The following is a 23,606-nucleotide window of genomic DNA, read 5'->3' as shown; positions in this document are numbered from 1 at the left end:
GAATTGAACAAATTTATCAGAGGTACATTAATGCTCCTGCCGATAAGAAGTTTGTTGTTGTCAAACCCCAAGACGTCGTATCAGAATACATATTGGGGTACAGGTTACTTGCAAATGTTGCATGGGATAAAGTTGATTTTGTGATTATGCCCATAAATATTGTGGAGAAATTTTATTGGTTGTTGGTTGTGTTTGACATTACCGAGAGGGTTCTATATGTTTATGATTTTATGGTCTCTTCACGAAATCACAACCTTGTTGAATCTGTTGTCAACAGGTTTGCGGTTATGATCCCCCTCTACTTGTCATGCACCGGCTTCAATGGCAAGCGTCCAGACATCAACTACAAGAACACAAAGGCATATATTAAAAAAGGTGTTACTGACCCTCTTGACATTCAGTGGTTGGTCGGTGAGATACCCCAGCAAAAAAAGGGATCACTGTATGAAAAGGCTGCTTTTCCTTCTATCTATTTAACAGATTTTATTTTACAATGAATGCTAAATCTTTTTCCCTAATTTTTTTTTTTGCAATGATTGTGGTGTATACGTGGCGGAATTTGCAGAATATGTCAGCATTGGAGAGCTAGCGATTTCAAAGGAAGACCTTTCTGCTATTGATCAACACCGCAGACGCTATGGAGCGCTACTTTGGGATTATGCTAGGAAAAAGCAAGAGCTTGGTGCAATTAGTGAAAGTGAGGTGACTGGAAGATTAGCAAGAAGAAAAGGTGCACCAACTGTGAACGAGAGAACACAAGTCCGAAAAAAGAAGAATTAGTTGCCCTTTTCTGTAGAAAAATTGTAGTTAAATTGTTTAGTTGTAGCTGGTTTGTAGTAAAGTTGTAGATAAATTGTTAACTAAGAACAAGTCAGCTGCAATTTATTTATAGCAGATTTGTGCTACAATTGTTTTACCTTTTGTTTTGTTATTTTGTCCAGAAGTCTACTACTTAGAATAGAAAACATCTGTGGTTTTCTTTTTGGTTGAAAGTTGTTAGTACTTGATCTCGATATTGTTAGCATATAATTTCTTTATAGTTTAACTACAATTATGTCTACAACTAATATACAAAAAATACATATTCCATTCAATTTTAAGCAGTGTTGTTAGGAAAGGCTGAAATAAATAAACTCAGTAACTGAACAAAACAACTACAAATTAATTGCATTAAGAGTTATAAATATTTCATTATAGGAGACAGTCTTTATTCAAATTAGCAACACAATTACACCTCAACTATAATTCTCCAGAAGAGAACAAATATAACTCCATATCTTAAACTACAGATTATCTTCAACAGTACTCAGGAAAAATAATTTTTGTGACTGTATCAATTTTTATTTCCTTTTGGGAGCATTCTTACAAGATCTTTTGTTATGCCCTTCTAGTTTGTAGTTGCCACATGAAACCTTGTACTTCTTTGCATTTACTTCATCATATGGTTTGTATCTTTATTTTTGAGGTCTCCCTGGCTGTCTTTTCCCAGTAGGTGGCATTACAACTTCTTCAGCTATATGTTGTGGCACATTCCATTTGCTTTCGTCAGGCAGCGGGTCTACTGGTAGTTTATAGTATGCAAAAGGCTTTCCCTCGTGTAATAAGGAGAACAATAGTTTTCATAAGACTTGTTCCTGTGCCTCAAAGCCGCCAAAGCATGTGCACAAGGAAGTTCATCAAGCTGGAATTGTCCACAACTACATCTTTTGTTTTGAAGGCAAACAATGAAGCGCTCCACACCATCTATCACAATATGGATGTCATCTGTGGAAGCCCTCACTTACAATTTCATTACAAACACACAACAAGTTGTCAGCAACATATACAAAATAACTACAATTATACAATACTTTATCTACAATTAACAGTATATATTTAGTTTGATGGAATCAATAATCTGATGTTACTGGCTATAGCTTACTCTCATCTTCTGCGATAATGTCCTGTTGTCCTCCAACTCTTTGTTGTATTTTTTTCCAAGGTATGTGAACGTACCCTTTGCTTTCAATAACTTTTCATTAGTCCAACGTTCAAAAAGAGTCCTCATGTACTCTAATAGTTCTACTACGGGCAGTTCTCTTGCATCTTTTGTTACCCATTCAATGGCTCTGCAATATTTGATATCACCGTCCATGTTCTGTTCACCGTAGCATGTACCCGAGACCATCTGTGATAGCCAATATCGTATAGGTATGCTTTAACACACGTGTCGATCTTTTCAATCTGTGACATTCTTTCATTAAATTCATCAAGCATGTATGATCGTGCCGTGGCAAAGTACAATTCGCTTAACTTTAGATGACCCTTCTTGAACTTTGACCTTACATTTGTCCAGATATGCTACATGCAAGCATAATATGGCATGCCGGTATAAACAGTAGATGTTGCCTTCAAGATACTCTCATTCTGGTCCGAAACAACCCACATATTTGGTTTTTCACCATACGCATGTTTGAATTGTTCAAAAAACCACGTCCATGATGCGTCATTTTCTAAATCAAAAACAGCGTATGCCAGTGGTAATATGCTACCTATTACACAGGTAGCAAAAAGAAATTCAATTTCTGTAATAAAACTTGAGAGTATAAAAATACATACTGAAAAATAACTTTATAACAATATTTCTACAATTAATCTACAATACCTGCTGCATCCATTGTGCTAGTTGTTAACATTATTCCCATATATGCTGACTTCAAGAAGGTGCCATCAACTACTACAACTGGCCTACAATACTCCCAGCCCTTGATGGACGTACTAAGTGCAATAAATGCGTACAAGAAACAATCATCTTCAGTCTTTTGCAATTTAACTACCGACCCTGGATAAGTCTTCTCCAGAATATACAAATAACTTGGCAAGCGACTGTAGGAATCAGCAGGATGACCTCTCAAAAATTCCAAAGTCTTTTCCTTTGCTCTACAAGCTTGCATGTATGTTAAGTTCATACCATATTCTGACAACATATTAGTTTGTATGTCTTTTGGTGTGTATATTGTCTTAGGATCCGCATATTTTGGTATAACCATGCTACCAACTACCATGGCAGTAGGTCTGCATTGTATGTATGTATTGTCCATCAAAGAGCATGTGTGCAAGCTGTTGAATTTTCGAATCTTGAACAATGCTGATTCGTTTATGCTGGTGGACTTGAAGTGCCATGTATAATTGTCCCCAACACATACGAGACAGTAGCTACAGAATAAAAATAATTTAAAAAATATGATGAAAAATATAGCTACAAAATAAGAGGCTGCTTAAGCACAAAAATCTTATATTAAACAATTTATATACAAAAAAATTACAAATTATATAAAATTTATATACAAAGAAACTACAAATTAGACAAAAAAATTACAAATTAAACAAAAATATGAATTTGACAATTGAACCGTTCTTACCTTCTTGCGCTAGACCTTTTCACCCTAAATTGAAACCTATTCATGACAGAATAGTGCTTCATTGCACTGACAATTATTTGCTTGTCTTGGTAGACTTGGCCTACTTCAATAACATTTGACGTATGTTTTGTTATGATAATACTTTCATATTGCACAATCGCCGGAGATGTTGGCCTATCAATCAACTTCATTGTTCTTGATACTTCTCCAATTTTGTCACAATTGCTTGACAATTGAACCACGTTAGACATACGATAATCAGATAAACCTGCACTCAATTAAAAGTATCTACAATTCAGACCTACATTGTAGATAGGTTGTAGTAAAATTATAGAACACGTGAAATTGAATACTTCAATAGACATAACAGTTGAACTACATTTGTTATGTAGTATCATTGTATATATGTTGTAAAAAAAATATCACCACTGAAAAAACAGAGTAAACCTGCAATTGTGCTCGAATTAGAGATATTGCATTCCAAATCGAAATCACGCACTGTTATACACAGCGGATACATTCCTAAGCTTTTGTTTTCCTTTTTCGTCTCCATGTATACTCGAACTCCCAAATTGTTCCAAATTTCCATTGGAGGACAGCGTTCGTTGATAGTGTATTTGATTTCGATGAATTTTTTGAGGTATCGATCATTAGATGCTCTGCAATTGCAGAATTCAATTGACTATAATTTGAATCCTTGTTGACTACAATTCCATCAACATTAAAATCTTTGTATCTCCCAATACTATTCCAGTGACCATTTAGCTGAAGCATAATCACTAATTTTGACATTATATCGCGAAATTCAATACAATTGTAGATAATTATTTGCAAAAAAAATTTCAAAACCTTCGCTTATGGAAAACTAGAGGAAACATAGAAAACCAGAGAATAGAACTTGATTATGGTGCGATGATAATCAGAGAAAATCGGCGTAATAGCAGGATTCTACAAATACATTGACTTGATTAATGTGCGATGATTGCGTCAGTAAAATCTCTGAAGAATCCTACGCGATCCCAAAATCCCGCGTCTAAAAAAGGAAGGCTACTGCAAAAAGGATTCTAGTTTAAATAAATGCATATATTTTGTAGATAAAACTTGTTTAGGTCGGATAAATAACTAAACGTGGACATTTTTGGTAATAAAGTTTCAATTAGTGTATAGGAACGAAAAAAAAACCCTATTACATAACCTAATGTTTAGAATTGGTATGGGTGGATCTACCTCTTGAGCAACAGAAGCAAAAGCATTTACTTTCTTATACTCGAATAATATAAACAACCAATCGACTATGCATCAATCTCAAATAAGTTATATCTATGCGAATCATTCATATGATTCCATTTTACTCAGAGGAACTAACAATATATTTGAATTTATCCGAAATACTTACTTATATTAAGTTATGCCTATTGTCACAATATTAAGTTGAAGCAGTGAAACTCCTCAACCCCCTTGTCCTCAAACATAAAATCCTTCATCTACCTTTCTGTCATTTGGGAGATAAAACCGTTTAAAATGCCATTTGCATGCGTTAATTTTTTGCGTTTTAACATTACCTATCCCCTTTTTCTTTCCCTCCTTTTCATTTTTTTTCTCTCGGTATCCTAGTACGGTTGTTATTATCTTTGAGCTTGCAAAGAAACAAACTTTAAAAAGCTTTTAGATGAATTAATTATAGGTGTCGATAAGTTCTAAGATTGTTGAAAGAGGTATTGCGATTAACGATATAGAAAATGATACCTTTCACATATTACAAACTCGAAAATGTCAACGGCACGTAATGGAATATACAGCTTTGCCGGCCTAAAACGTGCATTTTGGCACAAGCAAAAACTAGTAGAGAATCTGCCAAGTGTTGGGCCATCAACAAGTTCCTCTTTCAAAACCATTTCTTACTTTATTTTCTTAGTTTCTGCAATATTTCTGAAAATTCTAAGAGAGCTTGATTGCCGCCCCGTGATCTCATTGTCATAGCTATGCAATCAAGTTCTTCATTCTGGTATCAAATTTGCTTGCTGAAAGCTCAAATTAAATCCAATACAAAACCTTTACAATTTCCAATTTTTCAATTTTGGTAACAAGTTTAATTGCCTTGCGAAGACAGATATTCATAAAGGTTTACAAGATTCCTTATTGCATTGGGAGAAATAACGTGAGAAAAGAGCATGACGAAGCCAAGCCACTAGTAGAGTAAGTCGTTTATTGCAACCAATTATAAATTGTTTGAGGCTCATTTTCAATTAACCTTTAACGTTTTACTAATATTTTCATGTTTGCTCTATAGCTTTCTTAAAAAATATACTGCTGCTGGTATACATTTCAAGATCGCCATCTTTTCCCCTTTTATCTTTAGGGAGGTTTGATATCTATTTTTTGGCCTACGGTTCCTCAGGTGGTGATTCAAGAACTCGACGATGCAATTTGGAATTTGATGTTTAATCAAGGGTAACTTAGATCTCCCATAGGTTTGTCGGAACCCCATTTCAAATTCTTGGTAAGCTATTCCATGTAGCTGTTTCTTTTTCCCCTTTTCCCCCGAAATACATGTGATATTCATATGTTGAGGCAATAATTTATAATTCTTTATTACCAGAGTGATACTCGTAACTGAGATGTAGTTGACTGATTGATTGATATGCTAATGACCAGATCAATCTCTGCTTTATATATGTCCAAGCATGCCGGCGCTGGAGGAATTCAGGCAGATAGGAGAGGTAATTGGGAGTCTTAAAGCTCTAATGGTTTTCAAAGATGACATACAAATAAATCAGAAACAATGTTGCTTGTTGGTGGATATGCTAAAATGTGCCTACAAGACAATTGCAGAAACCATGAAACAGAACTTGAGGTTTGAAGAGAAGAATATCAAATGGAAAATTATTGAGAACCCCTTAAAAGAGCTTCTCAGGGTATTCAAAGAAGCAGAGCAGTACATCAAGCAATCTCTCGAAATGAAGGATTTCTGGGCAAAAGCCATAGTTCTTTACAAGAATACGGATTCGGTTGAATTTCACATCCACAATTTGCTCTGTTGCGTGCCAATTGTCATTGAGGCCATAGAAATAGCAGGAGAGATTTCAGGTAGTAACCATGATGAGATACAGAAGAAGAGATTCATTTACTCAATGAAATATCAGAAAGAGTGTAAAGACCCAAGAATTTTCCAATGGAAATTCGGAAAGCAGTATCTGGTTTCCCAAAAGTTCTGCGAAAGGGTAAGCTTAGTTTGGAATGAAGACAAGTGGATATTGCAGAATAAAATTCGCGGGAAGAAGAAGAATTCAGGTTCATGTACTTTGACAAAGCATGAGCTACGAGTAGCTGATGTCCTCTTGAGGAACTTAAACGAGACGGAGACAGAGAATGAGCATAAACTCTTACCTAGCTCAGTTCTTGTAAATTCAAAGGATTACCAGGTAAGAAGGCGGTTAGGTAGTGGAAGCCAATACAAGGAGATCCAATGGTTGGGGGAAACCTTCTGTTTAAGGCATTTGTTTGGAGATATTAAGCCCCTGATTCCAGAGATCACTCAAGAACTGTGCCTCTCTCATCCAAATATAATGCACATCTCCTGTGGTTTTACTGATGATGAAAAGAGAGAGTGTTTCTTAATCATGGAACTTATGAACAAAGATTTATCTAGTTACATCAAAGAGATCTGTGGACCAAGAAAGCGCGTACCATTTTCTCTACCAGTTGCAATTGATTTACTGCTTCAGATTGCAAGAGGCATGGAATACCTCCACTCAAAGAAAGTATATCATGGTGAACTGAGTCCTTCCAACATCCTTGTCAAGGCGAGGAACATAACTACAGAAGGGTACTTACATGCAAAGGTTTGTGGATTTGGCTCATCTTGTTCTATCAAGCTTCCTCAGAAAGCTCATGTGAGTCAAAATAATGGGACGCTCCCCTTCATTTGGTTTGCCCCAGAAGTCCTAGCTGAACAAGAGCAGACGGGGGATGGAGGGAGCATCAAGTATACTGAGAAGTCTGATGTGTACAGTTTTGGGATGATATGTTTTGAGGTATTAACAGGGAAAGTTCCATTTGAAGATAGCCATCTACAAGGAGACAAAATGAGTAGAAATATAAGGGCAGGAGAGAGGCCATTATTCCCATTTCACTCACCAAAATATGTGACAAGCTTGACAAAGAAGTGTTGGCATACTGATCCATATCAGCGACCAAGTTTCTCATCCATTTGCAGGGTTCTCCGCTACGTAAAGAGATTCTTGGTGATGAATCCTGAACACGGCCAACAAGATTCACCATTGCCACCAGTAGACTACGGCGAGATTGAAGCTGCCATCTTAAGGAGCTTCCCCTTTTTAGGAAATTCTGAATCTGATCCTCAGCCTGTCACACAGATACCATTCCAGATGTTTGCATACAGGGTGACTGAGAAAGAAAAGTCGAGCACAAGTCACAGAGACATAAATTCTGAATCAGGAAGTGATGGAGCTTCAGCATGTGGGGATGACCCTGTAACAGCAGATGATCCGCTTCCATCACCAACCGAAAAGAAGAATATTGCATCTCCTGAGATTTTGAGCAAGAGACTTTCAATTAGGAAACCTGCAGATATCAAAGTGAGCAAGCAACCAGGTAGGATTTCTTGGCTCAAAACCTATATCATGTAGCTTTAATCTTCCTTTTCTTAAAGGCTACTTTAACTTGTTCCTAAATTTTAAAGAAAGTCGACTGCCTAACAGAAACTCTTCGACACTGGTAACAGCATATAATCCTATTTTTATTGTTATTTGCTCCTTACAAGCAACAAATCCCCAAAATAAGTTTTCATTCGCTAAAACCTGATGAGGAGTATGGTAGATGTAAAGTAATCATGTTAAAAATTTCTTATATCATAGTTAAAATGATATCATCTTTGATCCTTTACATAGATATAAATCTGTTAGGATTCTTAGCAGTACCATAAGATATGAGCAACCACAGCATCCACTTATGAACTTCAGTAACAGAGTATTGCCAGAACAAGAATGATTCTAAGAGAACAACCTACAAATTGATGTATGTCATACCCTGTGAAATGATTGTAGAGTAGTCAGCCAGCATCTTCACTTCCCTTATCCAAAACTATTAGTGCAAGCTACAAAAGAAAAAGAGAACGATTCCAATTATGCAGTTTCCATATTGCTTTTCATTGTCTCAAGCATCATCATGAGATCATTGTTCCAGGAACACCAAGGGGACGGTCGATAAGACCTCCACAAATACGCACTATAAGGCAGAATTCTGAAAGTCAGCTAATGCTGATGAACAGCCCAAGAACAAGGAGATCATCTGGCCATGCATCAGATTCGGAGCTTCCTTAACTAGTTTCCAAATTATCCACATTTTACAAGACATTCTGATCCAACCCGATCAACAAATAACATGGTTGCGGTCTAAGATATTCATTATTGTTACTTGTTTTGTGTAATATATGCCACCCTAGTGTCTCATATAGGGAAGGGACTGGCAGTTCAGAACAGCGGCATTCAGAGGCTCCTCATTGATCCCCATTTGTCAGATTAGATTTACAACCCTGAATTGTGTAAGATTTGAAAGGGTTCTAAGAGGCAATTGAGCTCCCTCATTCAGCTTGCAGGAAGTATTTAGGAGCCATTCAGACAATTTTGGAGAAATTTTTTGCTTTCGAGAAAAAAGTTGGACAGTTGTAGTTTTAAAAAGTTATGAGTGTTTTGTGAGTGCAAAAAGGTTTTTGGTTCTAAAAGTATCATTGATGCCTCCTTAGACTTGTCTCCTGATTCGGTGTGCCTTCCATTTGCTTTCTAGCAAAGAGAACGAAAATGGCACATCATATTAGCGTTGTGCTCCTTGAGCTGCATATATCAGTTATCCTTAAGGTGCATGAAGAAGAGATCAACTACCATATTAACGTAAATATCATTTTGTATAGAACTGTAAGAAATGCTAGAGCAAAATGAATCTACGGAGATAAGATATTGACATAAAAAAGAAATGCACACACATTGCCCTCCCCTTTATCCTTACCTTTTATATTCTTCTGTGGATGTGTGATTGGACTTAAAAGGAAAAGGAAGAGTCCACACTGAATGAACGCTTTTCTGTTTGTTTAGGAAGAAGCATTTTTGGAAAACATGAGTCCTATATATATGACCATTCTAAAAAGATAATATTTACATTTATGTTTTTTTTTTCAATGAGTCTTTCGTTAAATAGAATTCTAATTATTTAAATGACGAGTTTGAAGCAAATGATTCTATTTCAACTACTGATGAGTTGGTTTACTTTTCTGTATTAATTTGTCAAATATTCACCTCGAAATATGACTACAGAAACTGACTTCATCAGTGAAATATCCATTACATAAATGCAACGGAATTTGAAGGTTCGTGTTGCGTGATTGTGGCTGATTCCAAATCGCGAGAAGCCAGACAATCCATTCTCGCTTGACTTGCTTATGCGAGATGAAAAGGTATCGTATAATCCTTTTTGTTAGATTCATTTGATGGTGAAGAAATTGACCTTTTAAAGCAAACTGAGTACATGAGAAGTCTAGCCTGCTCCTTGGGACCTTGCTTAAAATGGTCCACCATCAACTACATCTAGCAGAAAGGATTAAAAGATACTTTTTATCATGCAGAAACAATTCAAGCGAGAATAGATTGTCTGGCTTCTCGTGATCCAGAATCTGCCACAATCGCACAATACAAACCTTCAAGTTCCATTGCATCTTGGATGGATATTTCGCTGATGAAGTTAGCTTTTGTAGCCATATGTTTAAGTGAATGTTTGACAAACAGAAAAGTAAATAAAACTAAGACAAATTAACTCAAATAGCCGGCGGATGTATAATATATACATAATTATATATAATCAATGTATAATTTATGTATACCGGCTAGAAAAAGTAAAGATTGAATCTGACGGGCTATTTGTGTAACAATCCCTAAAACTAAACCAGCTCGTCAGAAGTTGAAACTACATCATTTGCTTCAAACTCGTCTTTTAAAGAATTAGGATTCTATTTCATGTAAGACTCCTTGAAGAAAAAAAAGTAGATGTAAACCTTTATCTTACTAGAATTGTCATGTATATAGATCTCATGCTTTTTAAAAATTAGTTCTTCCTAAAAAGTCGAAAAGCGTTTATTGAGTTACTCAAATTTTGAAATAGGATCATCATGCGACTCTTTGATAAACTTGTGTATCCTGAAATGTTCAAATTAGCCTCTAATTTTATACTCTCTGAGTATGAAGATCACAAGAACGGCCTTACTTGTTGCGCGCGCACACACAGCACTATCTTCTTTGTTTTAAAGGAGTTGGAGGCAGAATCAAGTCGGAAAGATTTTCTGAAACTAACATTCCACTTGAGGAAACAAAATCCAGAAGGACGTGATACCCTAATCAGACGCTAGTTCATATCATAACATCACGATAGGAAAAAAAAAAAACATAAATTTGAGAAGGAGAAACGTTATAGCAATAAAATTAGTCCCAGAAAATCAAGAATCCGTGAAATAAAGCTCAAACCTTTAAACCAAAATGCACGAAAATAGTCCAGATCAAACAAACAAAGCAAGCAGCAATCTCGAAGAGTAGAAGCTTTTTAATTCTTAGCTGAAGGAGTCCAGAACCAAAATATGATTTGGAAGAACCAAAAAAACGGATAAGTATAGCGCACCAACAGGGTGTTTGACTTTTCAGTTTATAAGCACTTTTAGTTTAACCAATACTTTTACTAGTTTATCCTTAATAATATTTTCTAATTCACAAAATACTTATTTCAAAATAAATTTCTTGACTTTCTCTTCATTCCATATTCGTTATTAATTCTTTTCTTTACAAAGAAATTTATAATTTATAATTTTTTGAAAAACATTCAAGGGTATTTTAGTTATTTTAACAAAAAATAGCTTATCAGCACTTTTTAATCAAACACATCAACTGCTTATTATCAATTTCAGCACTTCTATCCAAACACGTAAATGCTTATTTTAAAAATCAGTTTCAGCACTTAAAAAAAAATTCAGCACTACAAGCTTATCAGCTATTTACAATCAGCTAATCCAAACGGGGTCTAAATAAGCGCGCTATAAACCAGAAGCTTCAATGAATAACGCATCTTTTTAATGCGCTATGTCCCTTTCACGTCCCTCTTTCTTCTTTCTGGGAAACGCTGATAAAACAAATTTAATGCACAAAGAGTGAAGCAGAGTGTTGGGTGGGGCAATGGTTAAAGACTAGATGTAAAGTTGGTTTTGGCCTTAAGATTCAAGTTTCAATTCCTTCCACCGACAACATTATATTTTCCTATTTCTTTTCATTATTTGGTTCAAATATTTATAATTATTTTTTAATGTAATTAAAATAATTTCATATTTATTAGAAAATTATGATTTTTGAATTTATTTAAAGTAAAAAAAAAAAAAAAAGAGAAGCCTTTTATTATTTCGTTAAAAAATCTACCAATATTTTTAATAGTTGTTATTTTGTATTTAGAATATCCATAATTCTAATTTGAAAAAAATTATAAATACTTTAACCAAATAATGAAAAGAAATGACAAATGAAAAGAAATAGGAAAACAAGAAATTGTTGGTGGAAGGAATTGAACCTTGGACCTCAAGGCCAAAATCAACTTCACATCTAGCTTTTAACCATTGCATTGCCCAAAACTCTGCTTCTCTTTTTGTACATTAGATTCGTCTTATCAGCGTTTTCCACAAAGAAGAAAGAGGGACGTGAAAGGGACATAGCGCATTAAAAAGATGCGTTATACATCGAAGCTTCTGGTTTTGGGAGTATAACTGTCACGACCCGAAATTTTTTACCGACAGGACCATGATGGCGCCTAATATTTCACTTGCCAGGCAAGCCAACGTTAGAGAATCATTAAACCAATTTCTTATTTTCATTCATTAAGTAACAATAATTAACTAAAATAAAATATAATAAGTGCGAAATATCATAAAAACTGTATTAATTACTACCACCCGGATCTGGAGTCACAATTCACGAGCATTCTAGAATTTACTACAAGTAATAGTCTGAAAGAAATACAACTATCTGAATAAAAGAAATAGTAGAACAGAAATGATAGACGGGGACTTCAAGGTCTGTGGACGCCGACAGATCTACCTTGAGTCTCCGGACAGCGGACCAATAGCAAAATCTCGATCAACCAGAGCCGGTATCAAAATCTGCACAGAAAGTGCAGAGTGCAGCATAAGTACAACTAACCCCATGTACTGGTAAGTGTCGAGCCTAACCTCGACGAAGTTCTCCACTATACCCATGTTCCGTAGAACCTCATGACAGCTGTCAAGATACTCCTGGGGGTCCTCTGAAGGGGCACCACTGAAGTGAACAGGAAAGAGCTTGGTAAACCTGTCCAATCTCCATAAAGCCTCAGAAGACATAGCTGGCCCATCTCCGACCTGTGCCGCAATAACCGGCTGAACTAATCCGACTGGCTGAGCTGCTGGGTCGCCTGCTCTTACTTGGGACCAGTTCTCTCAGCTCTTCATAGAGAAGTTTCTGCCTATCATATTGAGGGAGGAGCGTCGCCGTCAGTTTGAGCGTCTCCAGCAGGGCGGTATGACGGTTACTCAGTATAAGACCCATTTTGTAGATTTGGCCTGTCATGCCATTCTTCTACTTCCCACCGAGAGAGAGAGAGAGGGTGAGGAGGTTTATTGATGGACTTGCTCAGCCTATCAGATTGCAGATAGCTAAGGAGATTGGGAGTGAGATTTCTTTTCAGGCGGCTGCTAATGTCGCCAGATGAGTCGAGATGGTAATTACTCAGGGAGGTCAGGGGTCTGACAAGAGGCCTCGTCATTCCTGTGAGTTCAGCAGTGCCTCATCTAGAGGCAGGAGTACTTTTGGTAGAGGCTATCCTCCCAGGCCATTTCATTCATCGCTCCGGGCATCCCACGGTGCCTCAGGTGGTCGTGGCCCTCAGATGCATTATTCCGACCAGCTAGCCTACAGTGCACCACCAGCTCCTATTTGTGCACCTCCACTCCAGAGTTATCAGGGTGGTTATTCAGGTCGACAGGGTCAGTTTCAGGGTCAGCAATCACAGCAGCCGAGGTTATGTTATACTTGTGGTGATCCGAGGCACATTGCCAGATTTTGCCCTCGGGCAACGGCAGCACACAGCATCAGAGTTCTCGTGCCATGGTTCCGGCACCAGTTGCTGCACCACCTACTCAGCCAGCCAGAGGCAGGGGTCAGGCAGCCAGAGGTAGGGGCCAGACAGTTAGAGGTGGAGGTCAGGTCGTTAGAGGTAAAGACCAGCCAGCTAGAGGCCATCCCAGGGACGTAGTTCAGGGTGGTGGGGGCCAGCCCCGGTGTTATGCTTTCCCAGCCAGGCCTGAGGCTAAGTCATCTGACGTTGTTATCATAGGTACTGTTTCAGTTTGCAGTAGAGATGCTTCAGTTCTATTTGATCCGGGATCTACTTACTCCTATGTGTCATCCTATTTTGCTTCCTATTTGGTTGTACCCCGTGATTCCTTGAGTGCTCATGTATATGTTTCCACGCCAGTGGGAGATGCTATTATTGTAGGTCGTGTTTATCGTTCATGTGTGGTCACCATTGGGAGTCTTGAGACTCATGTAGATCTTCTACTTCTCGACATGGTTGATTTTGATGTCATACTGGGTATGGATTGGCTGTCATCTTATCATGCTATATTAGATTATCACGCCAAGACGGTGACCTTAGCCTTGTAGGGGTTGCCTCGATTAGAGTGGAGAGGGAATCTCGGCCATTCTACCAGCAGGGTTATCTCTTACGTAAAGGCTCGGCATATGGTCGAGAAGGGGTGTCTAGCTTATTTGGCTTATGTCCGCAATTCTAGTGCGGAGGTTCCTTCCATAGATTCGGTTCCGGTTGTTCGTGAGTTTCCAGAGGTGTTTCCTGCAGACCTGCCGGGGATGCCAACCGACAGGGATATTAATTTCTGCATTGATTTGGCTCCGGGCACTCAGCCTATTTCTATTCCGCCATATTGCATGGCCCCGCTATAGTTGAAAGAATTGAAGGAGCAGTTGCAAGATTTGCTTGATAAGGGCTTCATTAGACCTAGTGTCTCGCCCTGGGGTGCACCTGTGTTGTTTGTGAAGAAGAAAGATGGATCGATGAGGATGTGTATAGATTATCGACAGTTAAACAAAGTCACCATCAAGAATAAAAATCCATTTGCCGAGGATTGATGATTTATTTGATCAGCTTCAAGGTGCCAAGGTGTTTTCAAAAATTGATTTGAGATCTGGCTACCATTAGTTGAGGATTAGGGCATCCGATGTTCCTAAGACAGCTTTTCGAACTCGGTATGGGCATTATGAGTTTTTAGTGATGTTATTTGGGCTGACAAATACCCCAGCAGCCTTCATGGATTTGATAAACTGGGTGTTCAAACCCTACTTGGATTCCTTTGTGGTTGTGTTTATTGATGATATCTTGATTTACTCCCATAGTCAAGAGGAGCATGAGCAGCATCTTCGGATCATTCTTCAGACTCTGAAAGACAACCAGTTATATGCTAAATTCTCAAAATGCGAGTTTTGGTTGAGATCAGTTGCTTTCTTGGGTCACGTTGTGTCAGCAAAGGGTATTCAGGTGGATCCTAAGAAGATTGAGGCAGTCCAAAACTGTCATAGACCCACATCAGCTACAGAGATTCGTAGTTTTCTAGGTTTGGCAGGCCATTACCATCGATTTATGGAGGGGTTTTCATCTATAGTAGCCCCGTTGACCAGATTGACCCAGAAGGGTGCCCCGTTCAGGTGGTCAGACGAGTGTGAAGCAAGCTTTCAGTAGCTCAAGACATCCTTGACTACGGCACTGGTATTGGTGTTACCCACAGGTTCAGGATCTTATATAATATATTGTGACGCATCTCGTATTGGTCTGGGTGCAGTATTGATGCAGGGTGGCAAGGTTATTGCATATGCATCACGGCAGCTGAAGGTTCACGAGAAGAATTACCATGTTCATGATCTAGAGCTGGCAGCCATTGTTCACGCGCTGAGGATTTGGAGGCACTATCTTTATGGCGTGCCATGTGAGGTATCCAGTGATCATCGGAGCTTGCAGTATTTGTTCAAGCAGAAGGAACTCAATTTGAGGCAGAGGAGGTGGCTGGAGCTATTGAAAGACTATGATATCACTATATTGTATCATACCGGGAAGGCCAATGTGGTGGCCGATGCTTTAAGTAGAAAGTCAGTCAGTATGGGTAGCTTTGCATATATTCCAGTTGGTGAGAGACTGCTTGCATTGGATGTTTAGGCCTTGGCCAACCAATTCGTGAAGTTAGATGTTTCTGAGCCCAACCGTGTTCTAGCTTGTACAGTTGCTCGGTCTTCTTTATTTGAGCGTATCAGAGATCGGCAAGATGACAATCCTCATTTACTTGTCTTTAGAGACACAGTGCGGCACGGTGATGCCAAGCAGGTTACTGTTGGAGATGACGGAGTTTTGAGGATGCAGGGTCGTATTTGTGTGCCTAATGTGGATGGACTTCGTGAGTTAATCCTTGAGGAGTCCCATAGTTCCCGGTATTCTATTCATCCGGGCGCCACCAAGATGTATCAAGACTTGAGGCAGCATTATTGGTGGAGGCGAATGAAGAAGGACATAGTTGTCTATGTAACTCGATGCCTAAATTGCCAGCAGGTGAAGTGTGAGCATCATAGACCTGGTGATTTACTTCAGAGGTTAGATATTCCCGAGTGAAAGTGGGAGCATATCACTATGGACTTTGTTGTTGGACTCCCACGGACTCAGAGAAGGTTCGATGCAGTTTGGGTTATTATGGACAGGCTGACTAAGTCAGCTCATTTCATTCTTGTGGCAGTTACCTATTCCTCGAAGCGATTGGCAGAGATTTATATTCGTGAGATCGTCCGTCTTCACGGTGTGCCCATGTCTATCATTTCTGATCGAGGTACACAGTTTACCTCGCACTTTTGGAGGGCAGTTCAGCGTGAGTTGGGTATGCGGGTTGAGTTGAGCACAGCATTTCATCCTCAGACAGACGGGCAGTCCAAGCGTACTATTCAGATCTTGGAGGATATGCTCTGCGCCTGTGTTATTGACTTTGGAGGTTCTTGGGATCAGTTTTTGCTGTTAGAAGAGTTTGCCTACAATAACAGCTACCAGTCGAACATTTAGATGGCTCTCTATGAGGCATTATATGGTAGGTGGTGTAGATCGCCAGTTGGGTGGTTCGAGCCTGGGGAGGCGCGGTTATTGGGTACAGATTTAGTTCAGAAGGCCTTGGACAAGGTCAAGATTATACAGGATCGACTTCGTACAGCTCAGTCCAGGCAAAAGAGTTATGATGACCGTAAAGTTCGTAATATTGTATTCATGGTTGGAGAAAGAATATTGCTTCGGGTATCGCCCATGAAGGGTGTTATGAGATTTGGGAAGAAGGGCAAGTTGAGCCCTAGGTATATCAGTCATTTGAGATCCTCGAGAGTGTGGGGGAGGTAGCTTATCGACTTGCGTTGCCTCCAGGGTTATCCTCAGTTCATCCGGTATTCCATGTGTCTATGCTCCAGAAATATCATGGTGACCCGTCCCACGTATTAGATTTTAGCTCTGTCCAGTTGGACAGGGATTTGACTTACGAGGAGGAACCGATGGCCATTCTAGACCGGCAGGTTCGTCAGTTGAGGTCAAAGAGTTACCCTTCAGTTCGAGTGCAGTGGAGAGGTCAGCCTATTGAGGCAGCTACTTGGGAGTCCGAGTCCAATATGTGAAGTAGATATCCCCACCTTTTCACCAGCCCAGGTATTTTTCTATGTCCGTTCGAGGATGAACGGTTGTTTTAGAGGTGGAGAATGTGATGACCCAAAAGGTCATCTTATATTTTAGAACTCGAATCGGTGCTCTTAAGCCTTTACAATATCATTTTTACCCTCCTCAATTTGCGTGCGCAGTCTAGGCAGGTTTCCAGAAAGCTTTTATGTTGAAAACTAATGAAAATAAGAATTATTACCTTAAAGTTAATTTTAGTTGACTTCGGCCAATTTGGTGAGAAACGGAGTTGATTTGACGTGATTCGGACATCCAGTTGAGAAGTTATGGATTTTAAAGTGTTCTTGAGAATTTCATTTGAATTGGTGCTAAATTTAGAGTTTTAGGTGTTATTTTGGCGATTTGATCGCGCGAGCAAATTCGTATGATATTTTTAGACTTATGTGCATGTTTGGTTTGGAGCCCCGAGGGCTCGGGTGAGTTTCGGATAGGCCACGGGATGTTTTGGACTTTGGAAATCTGGTTTTTCTGCAGAATCTGTGTTCTGGCATGTCCTTCTTCGCGTTCGCGAAGGTACTCTCGCGAACGCGAAGAGTAATCCGGTGAGGCTGAGAATCTTTCATCGCGAACGCGAAGGCCTGGTCGCGAATACGAAGTGATGGGGGATTTACCCTTCGGGAACGCGACCTGCTCATCGCGAAAGAGAAGCACTTGGGGACTTGGGGGAGGGTTGGTCGTTCTTTCATCGTGAACGCGAGCAACGTCTCGCGAACGCGAATGCCAGGGGAGCGTAACCATCGCGAACGCGAGCAACGTCTCGCGAACGGGAAGGCTTGGCAGCCAGTACCCTTCGCGAACGCGATAGTGGCCTCGCGAACGCGATGCACACTATCGCCCAGTGCATAAAACAGAATCAAATACGGGTTTAAGCCATTTCTTCAATATTTTTCAAGAACCAAATGGGTAGAGGCGATTTTCAAGAGTCATTTTCTTCCCCAAAGTGTTGGTAAGTGATTCTAAACCATTTTCTTTTAATTACCCATTACATTCCTTGAATTATCAACCAAAAATCTAGAGTTTTTATGGTAGAATTAGGGGTTAGGGTAGAAAATAGGGATTTCGGGAATTTGGGGATTTAGACCTCACTTTGAGGTCAGATTCCAAAATTAATTACATATTCGGGCTCGGGGGTGAATGGGTAAAAGGATTTTGGTCCGAACCTCGGGTTTTGACCAAGCGGGCCCGGGGTCGATTTTTCTACTTTTTGGAGGAAAATTTGAGAAATTTAATTTATGCAATATAATTGATTCCATTAGCAATATTTGATATTATTTAGTCATTTTTGAATAGATACGAGTGGTTTGGAGGTGAATTCCAAAGGAAAGGCTGTGATTGAGGATTAAGTGGCCTTCAGAGCGAGGTAAGTGTTATGTCTAACCCTGACTTGAGGGAATTAGGAACCTTAGATTAATTGCTAAGTGAAATTCTTGTGAGCGACGTATATGTGAGGTGACGAGTACCTATGCGCCACCAATTTACCTGTTTTTCCACGTTTCTCTGTTTTTCTGACATTGTCTCATTCCTATGCCAAATTTCTACGTGTTATACTAGTGTTATCCAAATTATCGTTCTTATTATGTTTACAGATTTTCTGGTGATAATTGAGTTTTTATTTCAAGTTGAGATTGATATTATGGAACCAAATGTTGAAGTACGGTTTGTACTTGTTATTCTATCTCTCTATTGTTATTTATGCATTGCATTATGGTAAGGGAGAGTGTTAATGCACGAAGGGTGATGCCGTACTATATTATGAGTGTTAATGCACGAAGGGTGATGCCGTACCATATTGTGAGTGTTAATGCACGAAGGGTGATGTCGTGCCATATTGTGAGTATTAATGCACGGAGGGTGATGTTGTGCCATATTGTGAGTGTTAATGCACGAAGTGTGATGCCGTACCATAATATGAGAGTAAAAGTACGAAGGGTGATGCTGTGCCGTTTCTATTAATTTTATGGTGAGATTGAGAGTAAAAGCACGAAGGGTGATGCCGTGCATTTTTCTTTACTGTATTCACTATTCCTGCTGATTCATGGTATATTGACTGCTCCGGTGATCATTCTGTTGTAGTTCTTTATCTGGTATTCCCCTCAGTATGTTTTTCCCTCCCGACATTTTCTGTTTAGTTCTTCATTCCTGTTATTTGTGTATACACTGTTAAATTGTACAGGTTGATTGTAGGTGCCTTGCCTTAGCCTCGTCACTACTTCGTCGAGATTAGGCTCGACACTTACCAGTATATGAGGTATGTTGTACTGATGCTGCAGTCTGCACTTTCTGTGCAGATTTTGATACCGGCTCTGGTTGATCGAGATTTTGCTATTGGTCCGCTGTTCGGAGACTCAAGGTAGATCTGTCAGCGTCCACAGACCTTGAAGTCCCCATCTATCATTTTTGTTCTATTGTTTCTTTTATTCAGACAGTTGTATTTCTTTCAGACTATTACTTGTAGTAAATTCTAGAATGCTCGTGAATTGTGACTTCAAATCCAGGTGATAGTAATTAATACAGTTTTTATGATATTCCGCACTTATTATATTTTATTTTAGTTAATTATTGTTACTTAATGAATAAAAATAAGAACTTGGTTTAATGATTCTCTAACGTTGGCTTGCCTGGCAAGTGAAATGTTAGGCGCCATCACGGTCCCGTCGGTGGAAAGTTTCGGGTCGTAACAATAGCGTGCTTATTTAGTGCGCTATACTATATCGTGCTTATTTAAGTTCAAGTATAGCGCGGTAAATAACCGCACTATACATATTATGGTTACCAGTTTTTTTCTCACATATTTTAGTTTTTTGAGTCCAAAAGAACCATATTTTGGTTCCGGACTCGAGCTGAAGTAGCAGTAACAGAGATAGTAAAAGGCTTGCCTGAAAACGCATACGTGGAAAAGCTCGTTAAAATCCAATATATTACTATTCAATTTTTCAGTACAAAGAAACTTGTGAGTTGCGGCCATAAATTTGCTGTATACTCTGGCATCGAGTTGGAATTAAAGGGGTCACCTAATCGATTCTTGCCTTTCGTCTTGTTACATGTGGTTTTATAATGTGTCAGTTTGTTGAGATCGTTTTATGATATCACACACCATCAATATAAAAAATACACTTGCAATATTATAAAAATAAATTAGGATACAAGGTAAAATTATTATATAAAAAGGAAGGATAAATGATAAAATAAAATTATTTAATAATAATTAAGGGTGAGATTGAGAAAAATATATAAGGTAACGACGCGACCACACCAAATCGGTCGTTAAATAAAGTGGCACATTTCGTCGTTACGTAACGACAGAATTAACGATACGATACAATAAAATTTAAGTAACAATCAAAACAAATATCATATTTAAAGTAACAATACGATACGATACAACAGGTAACAACCGTCCAAACAAATAAAGTGAACATGTATTTCTTTCCTTTCGCCTAAGTTAGCTTAGCGATGTGCGTTGCTAGAATTTAGTAATACCTCAGTTTTAATTGATTCATGAACTGCTTATATAGAGGATTTTTTAATTTATTAGTACTATTGATAAATAATTAAATTTATTGGAAGTAAATTTGATTAATTCTAATGAAATATGATGATACATGTTGCGTTCCTATTGTGATACAAAAACTAGTACGTAGTTTCTATTTGAAATGAAAATGTTGATTTATGGCAAAGTATTGTGATTATCCCACTTGGAAGGGGATAAGAAGTAGTAGTATTTGCTTCGGAACAATTTTCAAGAAGCAATTTAAAGAAAAAGTAAAACCACTCCACAAACAATAGGGAGGAGCGGCGGCAGCCACCCAAGAAACAGGAACATAAAAATTTGCCTTACATCTTCTTAAGAGAGTCTTCTTTCAAATCAAGTCTAAAAGGAGTTCCAAAAAAAAACTTCATACAGGTATTTATTCTTGCTTCAAATTAGACTAAACAAATTTTAAAGGCAAATAGATCTTGCTAGAATTATTTTTGCTTTTGTTGCATGTTTAGACTTTATCATACTCTCCCTAAAAAATTATGAATTGAGCATTGGATTAAGGGAGGCAAGAAAATAAAATAATTGAAAGGTCATGCCCTATCTATTAGCCCAACATTTGCCTATTATACAGCAATTTCTGGTTACTGTTACATCAAAAAAGGGTGGATGGTTAAAACAAAGTTGACACCATATATTAGCACCCACTGATTGTACTCCTATATATATGCAACGTCCTCCTCATTCATTTCAAATATAATTCCAAAATCTCATAACACACAACAACAAGAAAAGCATATTTTCGTTGGAAAACCAATAAGAAGGTAAAAATTTATGCATTTTGTGCTCTATTTACTTGTTGTGTTTATTGATGCACAATCAATCATTCCACTGTTTTTGCTTGCAGCAGTTATATTTGTAAAATTAGAGAAAAAATGGCTGAATCTGCAACCATGGGAATGGAGCTAGAAGAAGAGTTGGTGGATACAGAGGAAGATAATAGGGATGAGAATGCAAGGACAATATTTCTTGCAGAGCTGAATCTCATTCAAATCATCTCATTTCTTTCATTATCATCTGAAGAACTTGATTTTGAGGCAGTGGAGATTAATGAAAATGCCAAAGCTCACCAAGAACACAAAGCTGTTTCTGATCTACGTTCCAGAAAACGGGGTGGAATCAAGAAATACAAGAACATTGAACCAGAAATTCAAAGTTTCTCGACCAAGATTAGAGATTGCAGGTAAGAACCCTTAAATTGTTACTCTCTTTGGTCTCATATTATATGACAAGGAGAGTTAACCAGTTTTTTACTTCATTTGCTATCGAACTGATCAAACTGGGATGAACATGTTCCCCTCTTGCTCTATGATTCATTATTATAGACTTACTTTGTTATTACTTGGTAATTCTCTCTTAGGATGTAGAGAGTACATAATTAATACAGTAAATTCGTTAGTAGTATTTCTTAAAGTTAGAAGTAGTGGTCCGTTTCCTATGTCACCAAGATGGTTTCTCTTTGTTGTTTTTTCATTCAGGCATAGTAGAAGAATGTGAAGAAAGCAACATTGACCAAAGCTAGAAGCAAGAGACGTACCAACTACCAACAGAAGGTTTTTTGTCCAGCAAGGCCATAGAAGCTAGTCAGCTACCTTAATATGTACTAGTTGAAAAACATAATTCATATTAAAGAGTAGTAGTTGAAACAAAATTGATGTATTCTCATTTCGATTTGTTAACAATGAACAAGATTTTCTCTTCTCATCCATCCTTTTTCAGCAGATCATTTGTCTTTCGTCCATTATACATAAAAACATCCAAACGACCACCTAGTTTATGAGGCAGCGATAGCATTTGGTTGAAAAATGGTAAAAAAAAAAAACAGCTTTTCAGAACTTAGTTTGTTTTGGTTGTGTATCATGACAAACCAACTCTTCTTTCAGACTTAAAGAAAAATAATTACTAAAGTCTTTGAAAAATGAATAACTTTCTGTCACGGAGGTTTGGAGATAGAAATTAGACTTTGTACAAAATTCTTCCAACAAAACACTACTGAGCACGGAAAAAGGTAAAAATAGCACGGGCTATCCAGTTTTCGGACTGGTCATTCAAAAATAGTCAGCGTTTGTCAAGTTATTGAAAAATAACCACTATTTTGCTGCAACAGATGCCGGTCCAGCATAATATACTGGAGTTTTGTGTACCTGTGTATGAACTTCCTTCCAGCATATTATGCTGGAACTCCAAAATGCGGAAAGTTACAGCATAATATACTAAAGATTCAAGCACATGTGTATGAACTTCCAGCATATTATATTGGACCGGCATACTTTGCTGAAACTCCAGTATATCATGCTGGAGTTCCAGTATACTTATGTTGGAACTCCAGTATAATATGCTGGAGTTTCAGTATACTTATGCTGGAACTCCAGTATAATATACTGGAGTATTTTCTGAATTTTGAACAGTATTTTCGTTTAGATTTATCTTTACATGAGAAAGGGCAACATTTCAATTACTTTTGAAAATGTGGCTATTTTTGAATGACCACTTATAAATCTAGCTATTTTTGAATTTCTCCCCCGGAAAAAGCAGTTCTCCATACTAGGGCTGGCAAGTGGGCCGGTCCCGGGCCTAAACGGACCAAGTGGGCCGGTCCAAACGGTCCCGGGGCCGGGCCTAAATTAAACAGGCCAAACGGGCCCGGGCCAAACGGGCTTTTTCTAAGGACCGGCCCGAAACCGGGACCGTTTGGTCCCGGGCTAAAACGGTCCTGGGCCGCGGGCTAAACGGACTAAGTGGGCCCAATATTTTTTAAAAATAAATAAATAAATAAATAAATATTAGAGACAAAAGGATGTTAAAATAAATATCTAAGATGTATAGATATT

The 23,606-nt window shown here is 38.3% G+C and overlaps 3 protein-coding genes and 1 long non-coding RNA gene across 7 annotated transcripts; 2 read left to right on the top strand and 2 right to left on the bottom strand.

Moving 5' to 3' along the window:
• Positions 1–1,558: 1,558 nt before the first annotated feature.
• LOC104112337 (uncharacterized) lies at positions 1,559–5,296 on the bottom strand. Its single transcript, XM_009622227.2, has 8 exons — positions 5,148–5,296; positions 3,849–4,060; positions 3,402–3,669; positions 2,645–3,195; positions 2,400–2,531; positions 2,282–2,340; positions 1,996–2,167; positions 1,559–1,779 (listed from the first exon to the last, which is right to left on the bottom strand). Exons 1-8 carry the CDS (start codon positions 5,294–5,296, stop codon positions 1,559–1,561), a joined length of 1,764 nt encoding a protein of 587 aa, XP_009620522.2.
• Positions 5,297–5,324: 28 nt separating this feature from the next.
• On the top strand, positions 5,325–9,147 carry LOC104112325 (uncharacterized). 2 transcript variants are annotated; one of them, XM_009622215.4, is made up of 5 exons: positions 5,351–5,406; positions 5,512–5,597; positions 5,800–5,901; positions 6,057–8,015; positions 8,607–9,147. In XM_009622215.4, the coding sequence occupies exons 4-5, from the start codon at positions 6,086–6,088 to the stop codon at positions 8,741–8,743; spliced, it is 2,067 nt and encodes a 688-aa protein (XP_009620510.1). In that variant the 5' UTR covers positions 5,351–5,406; positions 5,512–5,597; positions 5,800–5,901; positions 6,057–6,085; the 3' UTR covers positions 8,744–9,147. The 2 variants fall into 2 exon arrangements, with proteins under 2 accessions (XP_070038076.1, XP_009620510.1); XM_070181975.1 differs by having other exon boundaries at positions 5,325–5,597.
• LOC108947872 (uncharacterized) lies at positions 6,994–11,065 on the bottom strand. Its single transcript, XR_011410171.1, has 2 exons — positions 10,931–11,065; positions 6,994–10,811 (listed from the first exon to the last, which is right to left on the bottom strand). It is a non-coding gene; the product is annotated as an uncharacterized lncRNA (long non-coding RNA).
• A 10,336-nt stretch (positions 11,066–21,401) lies between these two features.
• LOC104103776 (uncharacterized) lies at positions 21,402–22,479 on the top strand. Of its 3 annotated transcripts, none has more exons than XM_018773276.3 (3): positions 21,402–21,539; positions 21,644–21,958; positions 22,254–22,479. In XM_018773276.3, the coding sequence occupies exons 2-3, from the start codon at positions 21,651–21,653 to the stop codon at positions 22,270–22,272; spliced, it is 327 nt and encodes a 108-aa protein (XP_018628792.1). In that variant the 5' UTR covers positions 21,402–21,539; positions 21,644–21,650; the 3' UTR covers positions 22,273–22,479. The 3 variants fall into 3 exon arrangements, with proteins under 3 accessions (XP_018628792.1, XP_009610012.1, XP_009610005.1); XM_009611717.4 differs by having other exon boundaries at positions 21,408–21,539; positions 21,626–21,958; XM_009611710.4 differs by having other exon boundaries at positions 21,408–21,539; positions 21,623–21,958.
• Positions 22,480–23,606: the final 1,127 nt, after the last annotated feature.

The sequence above is a fragment of the Nicotiana tomentosiformis genome, chromosome 1 (genome assembly GCF_000390325.3).
Source record: "Nicotiana tomentosiformis chromosome 1, ASM39032v3, whole genome shotgun sequence".
In the NCBI taxonomy this organism is placed as follows: domain Eukaryota; kingdom Viridiplantae; phylum Streptophyta; class Magnoliopsida; order Solanales; family Solanaceae; genus Nicotiana; species Nicotiana tomentosiformis.
Note: the sequence above shows the minus strand (reverse complement) of the source record. Positions and strands in the feature narration are given on the sequence as shown.